Source organism: Vipera ursinii (assembly GCF_947247035.1).
Source record: "Vipera ursinii genome assembly, chromosome: 2".
In the NCBI taxonomy this organism is placed as follows: Eukaryota; Metazoa; Chordata; class Lepidosauria; order Squamata; family Viperidae; genus Vipera; species Vipera ursinii.
The window spans coordinates 216,921,901-216,943,288 of NC_139513.1; the positions used below are offsets into that span (position 1 = coordinate 216,921,901).

Consider the following 21,388-nt stretch of genomic DNA (forward strand, 5'->3'; position numbering starts at 1 on the left):
AGGTCAAAAGCAGTTTTTGGTCTGTTTGTCATTATTAGCCCAGGCATTAAACTTAACTATCTATACTGTAGTTATATCCTCTGTATCAATATATCTTCTCTATATCTATAAAAAGTTTTCCACCTTGAGTTACTTATAAAATAATATAGGTAGAATATAAATAAAATGTGTGTTTGCATCTGTATGGATATATACAAAGGACAATTGCATCTGTCTGACCACTGACATAATATTGCACAAATAGGTTTTTGCCTAGATTCAGCTAAGCACACTTAATAACTTCATATTACCAGACAGCCAAATATCAGACAGCAGACATTACTGAAGTTAAGCATGAGATACCTGGTCATCATGGCTGTTTTAAACCTTGGTCTCCAAGGTCATTGTCAGGCACATTGAACATTTTCTTCTCAAATCAGGCCAACACATAAAAAATGTAGCTGATATACCAAACATAAATGGGCAAACATATTTCTGTGACCAGTTGTCAGAATCCATTTATATCACATTCATAAATGTATGTTTAAAACATTATTCCCCCCCCCCTCCTGGATTCTGCCATCTCCGGAGGAAGGAGGAGCGAATGTGGATTCAGCCTGCCTTAGGTTATTTCAAAGACCAAGGGAAACCTTTTGAACTGGAGGAACAAAGGGGAGGGTTAGGGAAGGAGGCATCTGGCCTGTGTCTCCATTTGAATCTGTAAAGGAAGAAGGCAATAACCGTAAAAGATCCAAAGATCCCTTTTCCCACGAAAGGGATGACACGAAGTAAATGATGGGGGGGCTGACCAAATGGGGTTGAGGGAGGGGGGGTTGAACCGGGAACTCCTTATAAAGTCTCAATCTGTAAAACAATACCAGGTCCCGTCTTGTATTTCCACAACCAAACATGTCCTAGTAAAAATTCCTTTTGGACTAGAACTGACTCCAAGAGTTTTTGTTTTACTAAGACGTGGATTGGGGTGGGTCCTGACACCAGTATCATCTTCAAATCCAAAGAAAGCATAGAATTAAAGAGCATACATTTGATCTTCCTGGAAGAACAGATCTTTCATCTTAGATTTGAAGATTAAATCTTCATTCCAAAATCAATTATTATATTGAGCAATCATTGATATTGAGATTTCTCCATGTCAGTTGTCAAACACCTGACTGAAAAATATGGGGGAAACCTGGGCAACATTTTTTTAGCATTTAACACTTTTTTTAGCTTATCTTTATACTCTGAGAGTAGCAGACCTGTGGCTAGTGATAGTGTGACTTCAATCAAGCATACAGGTCCAAAATTCAGCCCTTTGTGGCATTCTGCACTTTAATCAACCCAAACAATAAAAATTGGCCTCGTCTGAAGAAAGCAAATTCTACTTTAAAACCTACGCAAGATTTTTCATCTCTTAAAATCACTCCACAAAATAAATTATTAATTTTATAATTATATGAAAGGTCAGAACCTGCCCTCCCAATATGTTTGTATTCCATACACGCACACCAACAAAATGATTTCTAAAAACAAACTCGGTATTCACACATTCTAGGCTAAAATATTATTGGCTAGTAAGAGCCAACTGCAACTAATTAATTTGGCTGGCTCAGGAATTCTGGGAGTTGAAATCCACAAGTCATAAAAGGACCATAGTTTCCCCACCCTTGGGATTAGGGATTGCTAACATGCTTGAGTTAACCACGGATTAAAATGTTACGCAAACATTGAACACAAATACAGGTAGTCATCAATTTAAAACAATTAGTTTAATGATCAGTTACCATGGCACTGAAAAAAGTGCCATGGCTGATTTTCACATGCCTGTTGTAGCATCCCCACTGACCTTCTGACAAGCAAAGTCAATGGGGAAGCCAGATTTACTTAACCACCATGCTGCTAATTCAATAGTTGCACTGATTGACTTAACTGTGGCAAGAAAGGTCATAAAATGGGGTAAAACTTGCTTAACTGTCTTGCTTAGCAGTGGACATTTTGGGCTGAACTGGGTCGAGGACTATCTGTATTAAAAAAGCAAGATGGCTTTCTACCTGAAATTATTACAAGGTCTGTGGTGAGAAAAAGTACTTGTGTGCGAGATACATTTGTGCCGTTTTCAGAACAGAGCAAAGGTTTCAGTGTTTTCTTTGATTACTAGACTCCTTCAGCTGGCAGACCTGTGTTTGACCAGTCTTGTTAACTGACAAGACACTGACCAGTCTTTAACTTGCAGGCCATTTCTTGACCACTCTTTAACTCTCAATGGCCTAGGAATACAGTAGATTGGGCCAGAATCCATTTGCCTTTATCTAGGGCAACTTGTCCAGTGGAAAGTTTTACAACTGGAAGAATTTTATCTAGGGCAACTTATCCACTTGAAATTTTTACAACTGAAAGAATTTTTTTTAGTGCTTTGTGAATCTCCCGCCCTAGAAACCCCCCAATAATATCAAAATCTTTTTAGAATGAATTCTATGTTCAAGACTTTATTTCTGAAAAGTGGCAATGTATGAGCTAGCCACCAACCGTGATATTAGGAGCAAGTCAAAAGTTATACAAAATATTCCTGACGTAACAAAATGCAGCGTTGCTTTCTAAAATATCGGGATTTTATATATATATAAAAAGTGAGAGGCAGCAATACTGTATTGACTCACATCCTATTTGACTGTTGTTTGTATAAGAGGGTGAGAGACAGGTATCTTGGTCTATATACCAAACGAATGAGCCATTGGGATCCCCATATCAAAATAACTTACCTTATGTCCAGCCAGAACTTGAAAAGAACATTCAACGTAGCACAGTATTTAAACAAAATGATCCAGTTAAGATCTGCATATGTGGGACTGATTGGGGTAGATTGTAAGGGCGACTCCGAAATATAATGTTACCATATTTTATCTATATCTTAAATTTGTATTTTATTACTATTTTAACTTAAATTGTATTTTAATTCCATTTTAAATTGTATTTTATCAAATTCCATTTCGGATTGTTTTTATCTAGTTTCGGTGATGGTTTGTTGCTGGAACTTTGTACTTTGATATGGCCCATGGGCTAATCAATAAAGTTGTTGTTGACTAACTAGCATCACGACCACTACTTGCATATGTTTAAGCCTCAGTTTAAGCGTCACCTTCTTTGGACTAGAAGACCTCCAAAGTCCCTTCCAGCTCTATTCTATAATATTCTTTGATTCTGGATTGTGTATGTATTCCTTTTTCTAAAAGTTTTGGGAAAAATGCATCCAGTGTCCTATTTGCCAAAAGGAAAGAGTGGACTATTTTCCTGCACAATAGGGAAATATCCCTCCTTCTGGAACATCTTGCCTCCTGAGATGTGCACCCACCCTTTGGGCCTTCCAAAAGGGCCTGAAGACCTGACTCTTCCAATTGTCCTGGCATCCTGATGGGACATGTCAATGATTAATGGACTAAAAGAAGATTCTACCTCTATCCCATGTGTACCTTGCTTCCTTCCTCATCATCTTGGTAAATTTTAAAGGTTAATTTTAATGCTAATATTTATTATTGTGATCTTTTTAATGTTTTATTCTGTTCTTGTTATAAGCATCGAGAGTTGCCTCTTGGCAAGATGGACTGTATGTACATTTCATAACAAATAATTAAATTTCACTTTTTATTACACTGTAACTATGTGCTAGAAACACATTATTGTTTGTATTATCTTAATTTGTTGAATAAGCCACAATTTACCAGTTTACATAACACATTGAGCCAAAACCCACGCATATAATTTATTCAATTAATATCCTACTTTTATTATTTTTATAAATAACTCAAGGCGGTGAACATATCTCATAGTCCTTCCTCTTATTTTCCCCACAACAACCCTATACTGCGAGTTGGTATGAGAGTTTAACCTGATGCATAAACTGAAGATTAAACATATGCAAACTAGAAATGTAACCTATTTTTAATTGTTTTGGGATTTCAGCATGACATTCCCTTGGATTAACCTTGGGCCGATCAATTGTTACAGTAATTCTATCGTAATTTGTCTCATAGTATTCTAAAATGTGCAAGAAAGCGCGATATCAAATGTACTTCTTTGAATTTCTTGGAAAAGGGGACAATATAAAAAGAGATATAAATGTTCCTAACCGTTATTCTGAAGTATATTTACTATTTTAAAATTATCCTGTTCCCACAAGTATGATGCAATTTCACCATTATCACAATCGGGTGATGTCCCTCTATCAATTATTGAGCATCATAGAGGTGGCCATTTCCAAGCTGTGGAATTCACTCCCTGAGGAGTTGCATTAGCCACTATTTCTCTCTGTCTTTAGAAGAGCTTTTTTTTATCAAGCTTTTATCCTGTTAATGAATTCCAACATTAATTTTAATTTATTATTCAAACTCACTGTATATTAGTTATTGTCAGTTTTATATCATATTTGAAAGGAAAGGAGGGGCACTGATGGAATAAATAAATATGAATTGAACTCCTTATTTGTGTTTGCCAAGCCTCAATGGTGCCAACCTAAATACCCCTTTAATTTTTTTTCTTCAAGTGAAACCTATTGGATCTAAGATAGAAAGTACAAATTAGAATTGTATCATTTCACTGCTTATGGTGAGAGCGTGCACATACTTTTGGAGTTCATCTTTCCATCTGGTAGAGCTCAGCAACCAGTTTTGCTGGCAGATGCTTAAAGTGGGGGGCATAATTTCCCCACTTGGAGAATGGTATCTAAGGCTGAGCAGCACAGTTCCAAAAGCGTACATACAAGACGGAATGAATTCAGAGAAGGCCTATCAAGATGGTCAGAGATCTAGAAACCAGGCCATATGAAGAAAAGCTAAAGGACCTATACCAGGGGTAGGCAACCTCAGCTCTTTTATGACTCATGGACTTCAACTCCCAGAATTCCTGAGTCAGCTATGCTGACTCAGGAATTCTGGGAGTTGAAGTCCATGAGTCATAAAACGGCCGAGGTTGCCTACCCCTGACCTATATGCTTAGCTTTCAAAAAAGTTAACTGGTGAGATAACATACCATAGTAATCTTCAAATATCTAAATCACAGGAATGGATCTATAGTTTAAAGCCAGAGGGCAGGACCAGAAGCAGAAGATTAAATGACAAGCTAGGTGATTCAATTACTGCTAAGCTTGTAAGCCACCCTGAGTCTTCAGAGAAGGGCCGGATATAAATGGAATTTTAAAAAAAATTAACTCTAAAATTATTTGTTTAGGTATTGACTTCCTCACTCTAGTCAATATTTCAACAATGAAGCAAAAATTTGTAATTGCTATTTAGAAGGCTCTAGGTTGGATTCTTATGCCGGTCTATTTACCTATCTCCTTACATTTTTTTAAAAAAAAATCTGATCCTAATCCTAATTTTTTTTAAAAAAACTTTATAGAGAGCAGATAGAACACCATGACTAACCTTCTGCCAACCGCTTGCTCTTTTTATTTCATTTATTAAATTATTTTATTAAAGGGTACGGCAGCCCCTTTCACAAAAAGTGACTCTGAGCAGCATCACAACTGAAGTTAAAAGCCAGGACAACGACTACTACCTGAAAAAATAGGGCCTTCTCTTCAGAAGCCGGATGGCTCTATATCGGAGATGGTTCTTTTGGAGCTTGGCTGGCTTGCTTGAGCAACGTAAAACTAAACCGACTCTTTTTAAAGGGGTTCACCATTGTGTGCCTGGCGGAGAACCATAGTAGCTCTCAATGCTAAAACTGTCAAAACAAGCAGCTCCCCCGCCCCCCCAGTCTGGAATTGGAATATTAATAGTAATATTAATATATTAATATACTATAACAGTAAAGGTTCCCCCGCACTAGTCGTTTCCAACTCTAGGGGCTGGTGCTCATCTCTGTTTCAAAGCCGAAGAGCCAGCGCTTGTCCAAGGACGTCTCCGTGGTCATGTGGCCGGCATGACTAGATGCCAAAGGCGCACGGAACGCTGTTACCTTCCCACCGTAGTGGTCCCTATTTTTCTACTTGCATTTTTACGTGCTTTCAAACTGCTAGGTTGGCAGAAGCTAGGACGCGTAACAGGCGCTCACTCTGTTACGCGGCACTCGGGATTCGACCCGCCAAACTGCTGACCTTCTGATCGACAAGCTCAGCGTCCTAACCCACTGAGCCACTGCATCCCTTTAATATACTATAGGTAAAGGTTCCCCCGCACATGTGTGCTAGTCATTTCCAACTCTAGGGGCCAGTGCTCATCTCCACTTCAAAGCCAAAGAGCCAGCGCTTGTCCGAGGACATCTCCATGGTCATGTGGCCGGCATGACTAGACGCCAAAGGCGCACGGAACGCTGTTACCTTCCCACCGTAGTGGTCCCTCATTTTCTACTTGCATTTTTACGTGCTTTCGAACTGCTAGGTTGGCAGAAGCTGGGATGAGTAACAGGCGCTCACTCTGTTATGCGGCACTCGGGATTCGACCTGCCAAACTGCTGACCTTCTGATCGACAAGCTCAGCGTCCTAACCCACTGAGCCACCGCGTCCCTTTAATATACTATAGGTAAAGGTTCCCCCGCACATGTGTGCTAGTCATTTCCGACTCTAGGGGCCGGTGCTCATCTCCGTTTCAAAGCCGAAGAGCCAGCGCTTGTCCGAGGACATCTCCATGGTCATGTGGCTGGCATGACTAGACGCCAAAGGCGCACGGAACACTATTACCTTCCCACCGTAGTGATCCCTCATTTTCTACTTGCATTTTTACGTGCTTTCGAACTGCTAGGTTGGCAGAAGCTGGGATGAGTAACAGGCGCTCACTCTGTTATGCGGCACTCGGGATTCGACCTGCCAAACTGCTGACCTTCTGATTGACAAGCTCAGCGTCCTAACCCACTGAGCCACCGCGTCCCTTTAATATACTATAGGTAAAGGTTCCCCCGCACATGTGTGCTAGTCGTTTCCGACTCTAGGGGCCGGTGCTCATCGCCGTTTCAAAGCCGAAGAGCCAGCGCTTGTCCGAGGACATCTCCATGGTCATGTGGCCGGCATGACTAGACGCCAAAGGCGCACGGAACACTGTTACCTTCCCACTGTAGTGATCCCTATTTTTCTACTTGCATTTTTACGTGCTTTCAAACTGCTAGGTTGGCAGAAGCTGGGACGCGTAACAGGCGCTCACTCTGTTAAGCGGCACTCGGGATTCCACCCGCCAAACTGCTGACCTTCTGATCGACAAGCTCAGCGTCCTAACCCACTGAGCCACCCCATCCCTTTAATATACTATATATTGATACAATTAGCAATATTAATATACTAAGCAATTGTGATATAATACTAAGGAGCCCAGGAAGATGAAGCCACAAGGTGAAGCACTGACAGGGGTAGCCCTTTTGTATTTCTCTGGAGTTTCGTAACTGGAAGCCAGGCTGATAAAGGTCTCCCCCTTCTTCCCCACAGTCCGCCGAGGGCCGTGAGTAGCCAAGTCTCTGGTCCTCTCGGAGAGGATCTCCATCCTTCCCCCTGGTCGGTACCAACCTGGCACTGGTTCAGCTCCTCAGTCAGGCTCCTGACTTCTTCCTCCAGCACAAAGATCCGGGATGCTGCTGCAGAAGCCGGATCCTTGCGTTTGGAAGAAGCCATGCTAAGTTGGACCGCGCTTGGATACTCTAAAGATCACTTTTCACGCGCGTGTTTTACTGACTTTCTGTGGGAACCGTGAGGGAAGCGACTGAGGTAACTAACAACAGAAAGAAAGAAAAGAAAAAAAAATCACCGCAGACCGCCCGACTTAGGCGCCATAAGAAGATTACAAACGCTCCCGTGAACCAATGAAACGAAAGCTTTCTCCGGGGAACCGCCTTCTTCTTCTTCTGATACCCACCCCAACGTCCTCCTTCTTTTTTAAAAAAAAAAAATTCAAGTAAGAGCATGCGGGTGGCGCTACGAACCACAGAAAAAAGGACGCAATGTCAGGTTGTCGGGTTTAAACGGATGAGCGGCAAAAGGCGGAAGTCGAAAGGAAGAGCGTGTTTTCTTAGTGAACGTACAGGGCATGCGCAAAGCTTTCCCGCCGCGGCTGTTTCGCCGGTTTGGGTTTCGGACCTGGTTGCGTGAGTTCGTTTCGGGGACCTCTGGTAGTTTGCAATTGATTTGCTTGCGAACCCAACTCCTCTCATCCTGGAGTGGTCTCCACCAAGCGTCAGTCAGTTCAGCAAACCATCGTTGCCTAAGCAAACTTATGAGTTGGCATGTGGCGTCCGCAGCTTTAAGGAGTTGAATTGTAATTCTGTTTTTTACAATACAGGTAGTCCTTGACTTATAATAGTTCATTTAGTGAGTATTCAAAATTACAACGGCACTGAAAGAAGGGACTTGTGTCCATTTTCCACACTTACAACCGTTGCAGCATCCCCTTGGTCACTTGATAAAAATTCAGATGCTTGGCAACTGGTATTTATGATGGTTTCAGTGTCCTGGGGTCATGTGATCCCGTTTTGCAACCTGATTTTTGCATCCAGATTCACTTCACTGTGTCACTAACATAAATGCAACGATTCACTTAGCTGTGACAAGAAAGGTCATAAAATGGGGCAAACTCAATAAATGCTTCACTTAGCAACATAATTTTTTGGCTCAATTGTGGTCATAATTTGAGGACTACCTGTAGGTATTAGACTTCCCAGAGCACTGACCCTTCCATTGATTGTCCCATTCAAAAGTCAAGTTAGTCTGCTGCACTTCTACATTTTTTAAGAATAACTGAGGGAGGAGTTTCAGTGAAGTTGCTGAAGCTACACTTTTGGTACTTTAGGGCAGATACTGTCATGGTAACTGAAAATTGTGTGATTTTTATTGAAATGGTTGGGTCCACCTACTGATCCTACAATTCATTCATTCATTCACAAAATGTATTCATTTTGTGCCTTTGAGACAATCACTCATGGTGATTGAACAAATCCCTGCAGTTTTGACATTTCAGAACTGATTTGCCATTGCCTTCATCCTAGGGCTAAGAGGGAATGATTGGCCCAAGGTACCTAGATGACTTAATGGCTAAGGTGCAACTAAAGTTCACTGTCTCCCAGTTTCTAGCCCAGTGCTTTAGCCACAGCACCAAACTGGTTGTCATCCCTACAACATTGGACAATAAAACTGGAGTGTTAGTTTTATCTGAAGGCAAAATCTATGTGCCATGGTTCCTGAATGAGGTTTATATGTGTACTAGATTATCTGCTGAACCCAGATGGATTTATTCAATAAAGTTTAATTAATATCATTTAAACTTGATATGTGAACATGACTGTACCAAATATGAAAGTGATCAGTAGAAAAATAGTGCTGAAAGAACTTAACCAGTTATCTGTCATAACCCTTGTTTTTTTTATTTTAAGGATGCTACTGTACCAATTTCTCTAGTATCAAATTCATACAGAATGCAAGTAATAGTTGGTTTTATTTTATTGTGTGAAACTATTGTGGACTGTAAACTATGACTTATGACAAAAGCAATATACAACAAACAGTGATTTAGACAGTCATCTAGCTAATAGATCAGGGGTGTCAAACTCAATTTCTTTGAGGGCCGCATCAGCATTGCAGTTGCCCTCAGGGGGGCGGGTGGGTATGGCCTGGGTGGGCGTGGCTAGAGTGCATATGGCCTACTGGGTGGGCGTGGCCAGCTCTACATCGTTGGCATCAAGGGTGCCTATGGGGGCCTGGGCAGGAGTGGGACAGATTTGAGGGTCTCTGGCAAAAGGAGGGTCTCTGGGCCGGGGCCAAGGCAGTGGGGGCCGTTCCCTCGCTGTTTCCAGGATGGCTTCGCGGGCCACATGAAACCACTTCGCGGGCCGGATCTGGCCCCCGGGCCTTGTGTTTGACACGTCTGTAATAGATGGTATAATACTGTACAGGTAATCCTCAACTTACAATAGTTCGAAGTTACAGCACCACTGAAAAAAGTGACTTATGCCTTTTTCACACTTATGACCATTGCAACTTCCCCATGGTCATGTGATCAAAATTCACATACCTGGCAACTGACATATTTATGACAATTGCAGTATCCCAAGGTCATGTGATTACCTTTTGCGATCTGACAAGCGAAGTCAACGGGGAAGTCAGATTCATTTAACAACTATGTTACTAACTTAACAGCTGCAATGATTCACTTAACAACTGGCAAGAAATGGCATAAAATGGAGCAAATTCACATAACAAATGTCTCACTTAGCAACAGAAATTTTGGGCTCAGTTGTGTTAGTACCTGTACTAGAGTTTTCACACGTTCTACAACATTCTGTTTGTTGGATCGCACTAGCGTCATTGAAGCTTGCAGATAAATCCTTTACATTAATTTCAAACTAAATTATCTTATTACAAAGAAGAATGTAAAATACTATAAGATTTCAGTCAGAAGATAATTAATAATTGGGCCATGTTTTATGGACCACCCTCAGCCCTGAAACAAATCTTACAGGAGAAGCCAACCAGATTCCACATATGCACAATACAATGCTACTTTGTAATTTTTATGGACCTTCATGAAATTAAATTGCACATCCTTGTGTATGACATAGTTCAGGAAATGAATTGAGACAAGATTATCACCATGTTTGATAGTATAATTACTTTCAAAACGGCTGGAACCTGAGATTCATTTTAGTAAAGCTCACTGCTTCAAGTTACAGCCCCAATTTTCAATAAGGGTTTGTAATCTAGTCTGAAAAATTTGATAATTATAAAAAAATATGCAAACTTATCTAATGTGCAGTGATGATAACCACCTTAAATTTCAGATTTTAGATGTAGGGAGAGAGGTAATTGTCATGAAATAGTCAATAAATCAAGTAGCTGGACTAGGAAAATAGAAGTTGGTACTTCTTCATCCTACATATATGTCATAGTACCAATCCTGGAGGGAGATAGTCAGCTGGAGATAATTAAATAAAAGAAACAGTATTCAGAATTCAACTATGCTGGCAAAAACATTTCTTCAAATTATCAGGGGAAGAAATCAGGACAGTTTGGAATGTTTGCTTTTTTTCAAATAGTCAAGCTAGAAGTAGGGTGAGGTTTGACCTTGCACAGTGTGTGTAGGCTAGGCTGTCACAGAATTTTTTTTTAAAAAAAATGAGAACATTACTGATATAATGGGGATTGGTTGGAAAGTGGAACAAGTTAGAATTCATTCTCTCAGAGAGTGAAAAGTGTATGGCCACCCAAAAGAAAAGAACAATGCTTTTAAACTTAGGTGTGGACTTGGAAGGGACAGCTAAGTCCACGGCCACCCAAGCTTCAAGCATTATCCAGAGGACATCAACAATGAGATGAGGCCTTTGGGGATAGCAGCTGGGAATGTACACCCACGCACCACACCATCCAATTCAGGGGCCTCGATACAATTCACAAAACATACGCTTGCCCTATTCTCTAGTTTTCGGGGCCAGAAGAGTCTTATTCACTGCAAACTATTTCTCTGTAAAGCACTAAAACAGATGAAGTGAAAGCCCAATTCTTATACTAGAGAAAGCGCCATTTTATCACAAAAGGGCAGAGCTTTAAGGCTATGAAAAAATCTGCCAAGAAATGTATTAAAGGGCCCACAATATGAATCTAAGTAGGAAGAAAAATGGTAGGTTTCCTATGTACAGCTAGACACCAAGCTTTTTTGGTTATGTGTGGTTTCCTGATTTCATTAGTACAGTTGCTCACCTAATCTTGTATTTGCTTGGGAATGTCGAGCTGAGAAAATGAGTGTTTTCTGGACATCTCTGTTTTGAAATCTTGACAGCCTCTCCCTAAATATTGGACTCCATAGCACATTTGTTTTGTATTCCCCTCTACTTTCTTCAAAATAGTAGCTAATGATAAAATTCCGAGTTCTAGTTAACACTTTGACATTTAATAACTGAAAACTCATGTTAAAAAACCTTACATTTATACAAAAAAAAACCACCCAAAGTACGAAAATCTTATTCTGTAACAAATCAGTTTTAAGAGCGGAACTAAAAAACGTTACCCGCCTGTAGGATTTCCACAGAGAGAAATTTAGTGGTCTTAGAAATTTACAGAACCTAGAAGCAACCATCAAAAGATCCGTTTTCAGATTTATGACAAACATGCTTTGAACTATGATGGGGCACCGGAAAAACCCTAAAGCTTCTACTTCTTTCTGTGGTTGAGTAGAGTCTTTCAAAGTACAGGGCTTTTTGTATTATAAGCACTGCCCAGAATTATATTTGTACTGAACAAACTTGTTCCATCAAGGAAATTTCATATCTTGGTAATTGGTCCTAGTCAAGAATCTGCAGCATTCTAGACCAGCTGAAAATTTGCAGTCTTCAGTAACAATCTCCATTCTACTTCCGTGACTTAATGGGCTTGCCACTGAAATGTGGCATCTGGGTTTGGGGCATATAAGACATGTCCAACAAATCCATTTATTAAATGCTTTGACTTTACTTTGACTTTTTCCCCTTTCCAAATATCACTAGCCAGTGGGAAACCATCACTATGACGGGTGGATGGGTTTGACAGTTTAGCCTTCTCTCAAAGCCCACTACTCCCTAAACCCCTCCAGAAAGCTAATCAAAAGAGGTCTGCCCGATAAAGCAGGAGGGGGGGGTTACTATTTGTTAGACAACATTTATCCCTGCCAATCAGATGTTCAACAGCTGGAAGAGCTGCCAATACTATACCAACTATAGTCTATTCCTTCCTCACCCTCCATCCCAAAAAGATAGATGGTTTTGGTTTGGTTTGGTCAGGATAGATGGTTTTGGATCAAAACCGAAGTCCAAACCTGAAGTGATCAACAGATGGTAAGAAATCACCCTTCCCCCCCAACCCCCTCCCCCCAGTTTAAATGGGTTTTAGTATTCCAAACAGACTGGCAGCAGGGCCAATCCAAGAATACATGAATCTAGGAATAAATCCAAGAGTTCCTTTCCCAGATGCAAATGAAAAGATTCTAGGGAGTAAGTAATACAGCACAGATTCAATTCCAGGGCCTTGGTCTACTTAGTCATGACCAAGAACACCTGGAATGAGTTACTCTTCAATTATGTTTCCCTCATCCAATCCATTTGTAATATCAGAGAATAATTTAGAACTTTAACAGCTTCCGTAGGTTTAGATAGAGACAGAATTGTATGTGATCAACATAGACGTGACATAAAATCTGAGAACTTCAAAAAAATACTAATATTCAAACACATCTCACTTCAGAAAATGCTGCAGCGTTTTGAAACTGGTGCCATATTAAACAAGATCTCTCCAAATGATAATTTAAAGGCTGTTGGGCAACGACTGTGATTCTGTGATTTTATATGAGATCAAAAAACAAATTGTGTCCCAGTTAATAAAAATTAATTCCCAAAGTACAAAGGGAGTGGGTGGGATGTAGGAAGTATTTGAAATGGGGAAAAAATGTTCTTACTGTCTTCTCAGTAGAGTCATTATCTATACGTCGCTGAAATAGGCAAAAGTCTTTGGTGTTAGGCAAAAATAGGCAACAGGCAAAAGTCTTTGGTGTTAAATTTACAGTAAGTTGTAATGTGGCTTGATTCTGGTTCAGAACAAGCCCTTGGAATTTGTCAGCAGCGATTTATGGCTTAGCCTAATGTGTGAACCAAGCCACTACAACTTCCGCAAAGCAGAACTTAGTGCAATGTGTGAACATATGTAGAATAACAGTTATATATTGTAAGGCAATTGACAGAATGATGCAGTGTATTAAATATATATCTGGAGTTTAATGAGCAGGTCCAGAGCAGCATTCCTTTTATGCCTCAATTGCAGATACCACAAATTTTCTCTTTGGAATTGGCTATATAGATTGTCCTTAGTAATTGTTTCCTTGGCTTACCAAGGCTGCAGAAGAGAGTTGAGCCCTCTTCTCCAAACCACATTGTTTCCGTTGTGGAAATTTTACTTCTTACCTAACCTTCCAGTTTATCCCAGTGGCTGAAGAAAAGAGGAAAAGTCATTAGAGACAAAGAAAAGGGGGGGGGGTCAATCAGGCGGGCACAGTAGCTGGGAAATTATCAAAAGGCAGCTGAGTAGTCCACAGTCTGTGTTGAATATTTGCTGAAGGATTCCAATCTAATTTCCTTCAGCGGATTTAGGATCCAGCCAGCATCAGCATAGAACAGGAGCAGGTGAAAGCTATACTAGAATGGAACTGCCCCAGAGGTGAAAACAGGCCTTTCTGTCACTTTCTGAATTGCTTTTATATATTGTTTTAAACTTTAATTTTTCTGACTTCCTTTCTACAGATCTTAACTATTTGTTAGCGTGCTTAACTGTTCCTCGTACAATTTATGTCCTGCAGGTCCCTTACCTTGTTTTTCTCTTCACTCTTTCTAGGGTCTCATCTTCTTTGGTATCGTAGTGGCCAGATTTTACTTCCAGTTTTTGATTTCTGAGTTTCCAAATCTTGTTTTTCACCTAAGGATGTTACACTATGTCTATTTGTACCAATGGAATACCTTCTACATCTTTTCACACTACTTTTAACTTGCTTAACAGATGCTAAAAAGCACAGGCCCTTGGCCAAAGCTCTGTAGGTCTTCCATGCACTCAAAAGGCCCCCAGATATAATTAAGCTGGTTTGGAGTTAGTTTCTCCATCTATATTTTTAATGGTGCTTCTCCGCATTTGAATCCTGTTGTGAGCCTTCTTAATTATAACGGGCCAGTAAAGTGCTCTTCAATGGACCAACAAAGATTACTTTTGTTTTCCTATCATTGTGCTACTCTTACCTAAGAACGACTGGAAAACTACTTTAAAATTGCTGTTTCTCATTTGTTAACAGTTCTCAGCTTGGGGAATATATAAAAGGGATCGTGTACATTGCATTCCTGGGTGGTACTGTGCTGTCAGCCCAACTTGCACTCTGTGTGGAGCCTGAACTCCATCATCACAGTGGGACTTGCATGACTCAGTCCAGTGAGGTAGGGCTAGTTTTTATTGGCAGACATGTAAAGGAGAACTGTTTCAACTTTCCTGTCCTACTGTGTGGCTGAGCTTAGATAGAGTTAACGAAATGAGAGCCATGCAACTGTTGACTCAAGTGTTTAAGCTACTCTGGACTGCTTCAAAAATACAGTATGTGTTATACATGTACTTATTAGGGTGTCAACACTTCAAAAGGAATCTTAAAACTCCGGTCACACCAAACATGAGTAAATAACTTGACATACAGGACTTCCATAAATATACCACAGTAGAGTTCAAGTAGAATGGATAATTTGAGGGAGGGTGATATTTAGCCCTCCCAGCTACAGATGCTAAAAAGCACGGGCCCTTGGCCAAAGCATCGGTAGGTCTTCCATACACTCAAAAGGCCCCCATGGTTGTTATGTCGAGGATATTGTTGATTGAAATGATGCCGCAGCGTTAATCTATTTAGTTTGGAAGCACCTCTTAATTGTCAGTTCAACAGCAGATTAAGCGAAGTTTGACTAAGCTATGAATATGGGTAGAGATTTGGTTAAAATGTCAAAATTAAGTTAGGCAACTTTCATTCACAAACAGTTTGCTAAAATAGTGTGTAGAGTCTGTCAAACTAATTAGACTTTTGCAAAGGCTGAAGTAATATTTCCACACAGTTTTAGATCTCTAATTGAAGTCTTTCATACATTGAATTTTCTGTTCTGGCGCATGACCCAAATAAAGAATTCTTGATCATGGTAATAAAGAAGTAGGTTGGATAAATAATACTAGAAATCACTGGTTTATTTTAAAACCTGCTTGATAGAAAAATGATACAAATACCTTCAAATGAAATAAAAGTACAATTATATGATCATATCATAAATTATGTAATGTCCTTTGCTATTATGTGATAGGTAATAAAGAGCAACCTCTTTATCGCAGGCAATTTGGTTCATGACAAATAAATGGGGAAGCCAGATTCACTTAACAACCGTGTTACTAACATAAAAACTGCAGTGATTTACTTAACAGCTGTAGCAAGAAAGGTAATAAAATGGGACAAAATTCACTTAACAACTATCTTGTTTGGCAACAGAAATTTTGGGCTCAGTTGTGGTCATATGTTGAGGATTACCTGTATTAGGCTGAAACCAAGTGTTACGGTTAGCATGAATCAACCTCCATGTAGTTGCAGTAGAATAATTAGAGATAATTCTTCATTGTGCCTTTCTATATAGCTCAATGCTTGGATTTGTTTTCTTCTAATCTAATGGCTACTAGGATATCCAGAGCAATGACTCATATAAAAAAAATGTTATATGAGCACAGATTAAATATCCCCCTGGGATTTGGCTAAAGGACCACCTACCTTTCCATGAATCTTTCCACTTGTTAAACTACTCAAGTTCCCTCTGTAGATTAGATTAAAATTGTGATTAAAAGTTGGTCTTTTCATTGGGCTGCCCTGCTTATAGAATCACAAGAGAGGATTACTTCGTGTATTGTTTTTTTGGTCCTAATTTCTTTATTCACACAACTTATTTAAAATATTGACATGGTTGCAATTTACTGTCAGGTGTTTTTTTTTAAAAAAACCTATTCTTTAGCTTAATTTACATTAATTATACTATAAAGACAGAAAAATAGTTATTTCAAAGAAAGGGATATATGTCTGAATAAATTTAAAACAAAATCATAGGAGTTAAACTTTAAGAATTAATTCAAAGGTGTGCCTCAGTTTATCTGAAGTTTAGAAAATATTATAAATACACCAGACTTTAAAAGTTGGAGGCAAAAGATTCATATTTTCTTAGAAAACAAGAATGAGGGAGTGTGAAATAAAGCTTATAAATATAGATAGTAATATTTTCCCCACAGACCATTTCCAGCAATTCAGTGCAAATCACAATTTCTTAAAATCATTGGTGTTTCCAGTTATATGCTGCTGGATTCTGAGATTCTACTTGGACTTGATGAGGTTCCGCACAAGACTAAAAGAAAAAAAATGCCTTGAATGCAACAGGGTCTTCCACAGCAACTTCTCTATGGTACAGCTGATATTCAAAAGCCACCATCCCAGGGGAGAAGGGGGGGTTTGTTCTCATGACAACTTGTCAAACGTTGTATGTCTGAGGGGCAGATTGCAGAAATTCTGGGAGCTGTTTTTTTTTTAACTAACAGTTTCCACAGCCTGAAAAAGTTTGAAACCTATTGCCTTAGGTGATAACATTTAGAAGAATGCTAATTCAGTGGTAAAAGAGCTCATCCTAACAATAGTAGGTTAAATGGATCCCTAGTACAGTCCTATATAGTTCTATTTTAATATTTGTTTAATATTTTGCCTAGACAAATGACTGAGTGTTCTGTATGGAGTCTGTATCCATAGTGTAACACTACGGCTTAAGACAAAACAAATCGTAGCTGAAAAGGGAATCTTCATTTCTATTAAACAACTGATAACTGAATGGAAAACCTTGTGCTTCTCTGTGGCAGCTTAAGTGAATAATTCAAAATACTGGATAATTCACAATGAATTTTGAATATAACATTGAATATAATTTAAAAATTAGCAATGTGCTGAATTACGCTGCCCAATTCTGGAACTTATCACACCGAAATATGTTCCACTGAGTCCTCAAAATGCCTTCTGAGTAAGCTTATAGTTGTAGAGCAGGGCTTTTCAACCAGTGGTACGGGTATCACCTGTGGTACATTGGCACCTGGCAGGTGGTACGTGACCATCCTACAAAAGGGGTAGTGCGGGAGGGGAATGAGCTGAACCAGTGGCATCAGCCCACAAGCCTGAGCGAGAGATGGCTGGAGCTGCAGGGCTGTCAGGGCTCAGCGGAAGCACCAGGACCAGCGCCAGGCTCCACCTGGAGCTCGGCACTGATCCTGGCACATCTGCTGAGCCCAGAAGAAGTGCCGATCATCTGGAATGTTGCAGCATCTCCAGGGTCTTGTGATTTACATTCAGATGCTTGGCAACTGATTCATATTTATGATGGTCACAGTGTCTCAGGGTCATGTGAAGTGACCAAAACCTGCTGCAACCACCCAGCAGATGGGGGGGGAATAAAAACCAAACACCCACCCACCCAACCCCCACTGCCAATCCTCAACAGAAATGCTCACAACAATGAAAACCTCGGACAGGAGGAAGAGCGCTGCTGGGCGGGCAGGTGTTTTGCTCAGCTGTGGCTTGGGGGGGTACTTTTTTCAGTGCCATTGTAACTTCAGTCACACTAAGCGAACTCTTGTAGGTTGAGGACTGCCTGTAGTTCATCACTTTTTTCCTTTTTTTTTTTTTTTTTTTGGTCATCAAGTTTTGACACCTTGCTAGGCGACTGATGGTACTCGGATGTTGCCATATCCTAAAAGTGGTACAATGGGTGAAAAGGTTGAAAAGCCCTGTTGTAGAGAGTGCTATTTCTATGTATAAGGCCAAATTGGATAATAATGAATGACTGCTTGTAATATTTGCTGCCCATATTACAAAAAAAAATGTCGTACCAGAGCTGCAGACAAGATCATAACTGGAATGCAGGAATTATTTCCTAAAAAATATTTTCACCTTGCAATAAAGTTCTTGGGATGCTTCTTTCTTCAGAAATTGATACTGTTCCTGAGACAAAAACTGTAATTGTTAGGAGCAATTATTCCAATGCTGACAAAATAAAAAGATCAATGAAACACAGAATGAATGAGTACATTTTTAAGGTTTTTTTCTTTATTTGAGTTAACATTCATTTATCAGCTGTTGCAACTTGACACTCTGGCAAGACCCACAATTAATACCTTTCTTCCGGATCCACTTAAAGCAGGGATCTTCAAACTTGGCCCTTTTGTGGCTGGTGGACTTCAACTCCCAGAATTCCTCAGCCAGGCATGCTGGCTGAGGAATTCTGGGGGTTGAACTCCACAAGTCATAAAAGGGCCAAGTTTGAAGACCCCTGACTTAAACAATGTAGCCTGTTTCTCTGAGCAGTATGCGAGGCTGGTCTAACAACATTTAAATTTGTCACAATGCTGAGCACTATGGGAAACTACAATGCAGCAAATGAACAGAGGCTTAATATTGATTAATATGTTGCACTTTGCAATCCCAAAATAAGCATTTTAAGATATAGTGGTAGATGACTTCCGGTTTTGTGCCTGTAGCGCATGGCCATGCAAGAGCGGACCTCCGCTCCCCATGGCTAGTTTCATCCTGCCAGGGGGACCCTAGATGGATCTGAAGTCACCCCAAAGAGGTAACCATGAGAAAGGGTGTCCCGCTGATCACGAAGCAACAGCAATCGCTTCGTTTGATCCCGGGAAAGCCCTCTGGACCCAAGAGGAGAAAGGCTAGCGTGAGATCAGCGTCTAGCCCAAGCTACTTGCAGCTGAAGTCCCAGAGCACAAACCTGAATATCAGTGAACAGCATGGTTGGAATTGGAGAGAGTACTGATCTTCTTTCTTCTATCTACTAATTGAATCCTTGAAAAAGTCCCCAAAGCAAGAAAACCTCCAGAAGTGAAGGGAGGGGACTATATCCCCATTCCCTTACAGACAGAAGCAGCAAATTAATATTAAAGGAGGAAAGAGATATATTAAAATTTGATTTAAAATACTACAGTCTGGACAAATTTAGGAACTTAAAAAAACTGTCAAGATTTTACCCTAAAGAATTTTTGATGGAATTATAAAAATATATAACAAAAATAACTTTTTGATTGAAAAAAAAACTGAAAAAAGAAATAACTGCTGACATCTAGTGGAGAATCAGAGAATAGAACACTAACAATAAGGACTCAGAAATTGGCAGAATGCCTAGAAACAAAGAAAAAACTGTTCCTTTCAATTGCAAATAACCTTGAAGACAGGCTGGGAACAAAGGAAGAGTCAGCTATAAGATTAAAAAGTGTCTGAAAGGGAAAAAAAACACCTGGACTGTTGTTTAAATTTAAGAACTGTTTATGGAAAAGAAAAACCTTGGCTTTTTGGCTAATCTTTTAGAGGAGAATCTACAGGAAGGATTTAAAGTGGTTTAACACATTGAACTGTAATTTTGACTGACTGATAAATTAACTTTTGAATTAAAACATTGATGAAAGATTATTTGAAGGGGGGAGACAACATGGATATCACATATGTATCAAAAAATAACAAGACGCCACATTCAATATTTTCTCCTGAAGGAATTAGCCTGGAAAATCAAGGGCCTCCAGAAGCAGTATTTCAAGGCAATATAAATACTTTCCAGGAGGAAATATGTGAAATGTTAGGACAAATACAAATGACAATAGACTCAAACCACAAGGAAATTCGAAACAACTTTGATGATTTAAATAAGCATATTTCCAATCTAAAGCTACAATTAAAAACACTCAGGAAATAACAACAAATAAACAAATCAGATAGCAGACTACAAATTAGAAGAGTATGATCAAATTGATGTAATAACAAAGGAAAAGAATTACAATTTGACACAAACAGGAAAAAAATATACAAGGTTCTGATACAACATGAAAAATGGAATGGACTACAGAATTATCAGGAGAACCATCAAAATTTGGGAGACAGAAAGTATTCATCTTTCTTACTTCATCTTTTGCATTCACAACAACGTTTGTAAAAATACAGGAACTGCCGGGTAAGCAGATTACATCAACTTGGAAAATTAGTCAGCAAAAGAAGACGACCAGAGACAGATACAAGAGACTTTATTCGCCCTACCAGATGGATTGTTATGTGAATAAACATTAGTTTGAATATGGCTAAAAGAATAGAGAATTTCGAACATAAAGGGACCCTATAACAAGAAAGATAAGAGATTTAAATAATATAGTATGTTCTATAATATATGAAATATTAAAATAGCAGGTTGATGTAACTTTTATTAATATAAGTGAAATATAAACTGATTAAAAGGGATGTTATATCTAGATACTATAAGATAGATAAAAAGTATAATATTTTTATAATGCATGACATAAAATATTGGGATGATGTACCTAAATGGGAAAATTTGGACAGTTAGATGACTAATATGAAGAAATTATGACTGATAAGAATTGGATTGAATATATAGGAAATTTAAGCGTAAACAAAAAATATGCTGAACTAATGAGATGATGGTTATGAAAATAATATAAGCTGGAAAAAATGTTATATAGAGAGATTATTATTTGTATAAATATAAAAATGCCTGTATCTAATCATTTATATATTGAAAATAATAAGAACTATATTATGGCTAAGGTTGAAGGAGAATACATATGGGAAAAAGGAAGATCAAAGAAATATATCATTAATTAATATATTAATTATGGAATTATCTAATTTAATCATTACTGATTGTTAATTAATTATTATCTTTTTTGTTAAAATATAAACCAAGACAACATGCTGTATATCAGGCATTGGAGATTTTTATAGTTAAAAAACAATTTTATATATATATATATATATATATATATATATATATATATATATGTATGTATGTATGTATGTATGTATGTATATGTATATATGTATA

At 39.0% G+C, this 21,388-nt stretch overlaps 1 protein-coding gene across 1 annotated transcript in view; it reads right to left on the bottom strand.

Annotated features, from left to right (window-relative positions):
- Nucleotides 1–7,571, bottom strand: part of CNTLN (centlein) — a gene marked incomplete at both ends in the record, with an annotated part of 202,506 nt that extends 194,935 nt beyond the window's left edge. Inside the window, one exon of the mRNA XM_083353493.1 lies at nt 7,467–7,571. Coding sequence (XP_083209619.1) covers nt 7,467–7,571 — 105 coding nt within the window. The remainder of the gene's footprint in view (nt 1–7,466) is intronic.
- Nucleotides 7,572–21,388: the final 13,817 nt, after the last annotated feature.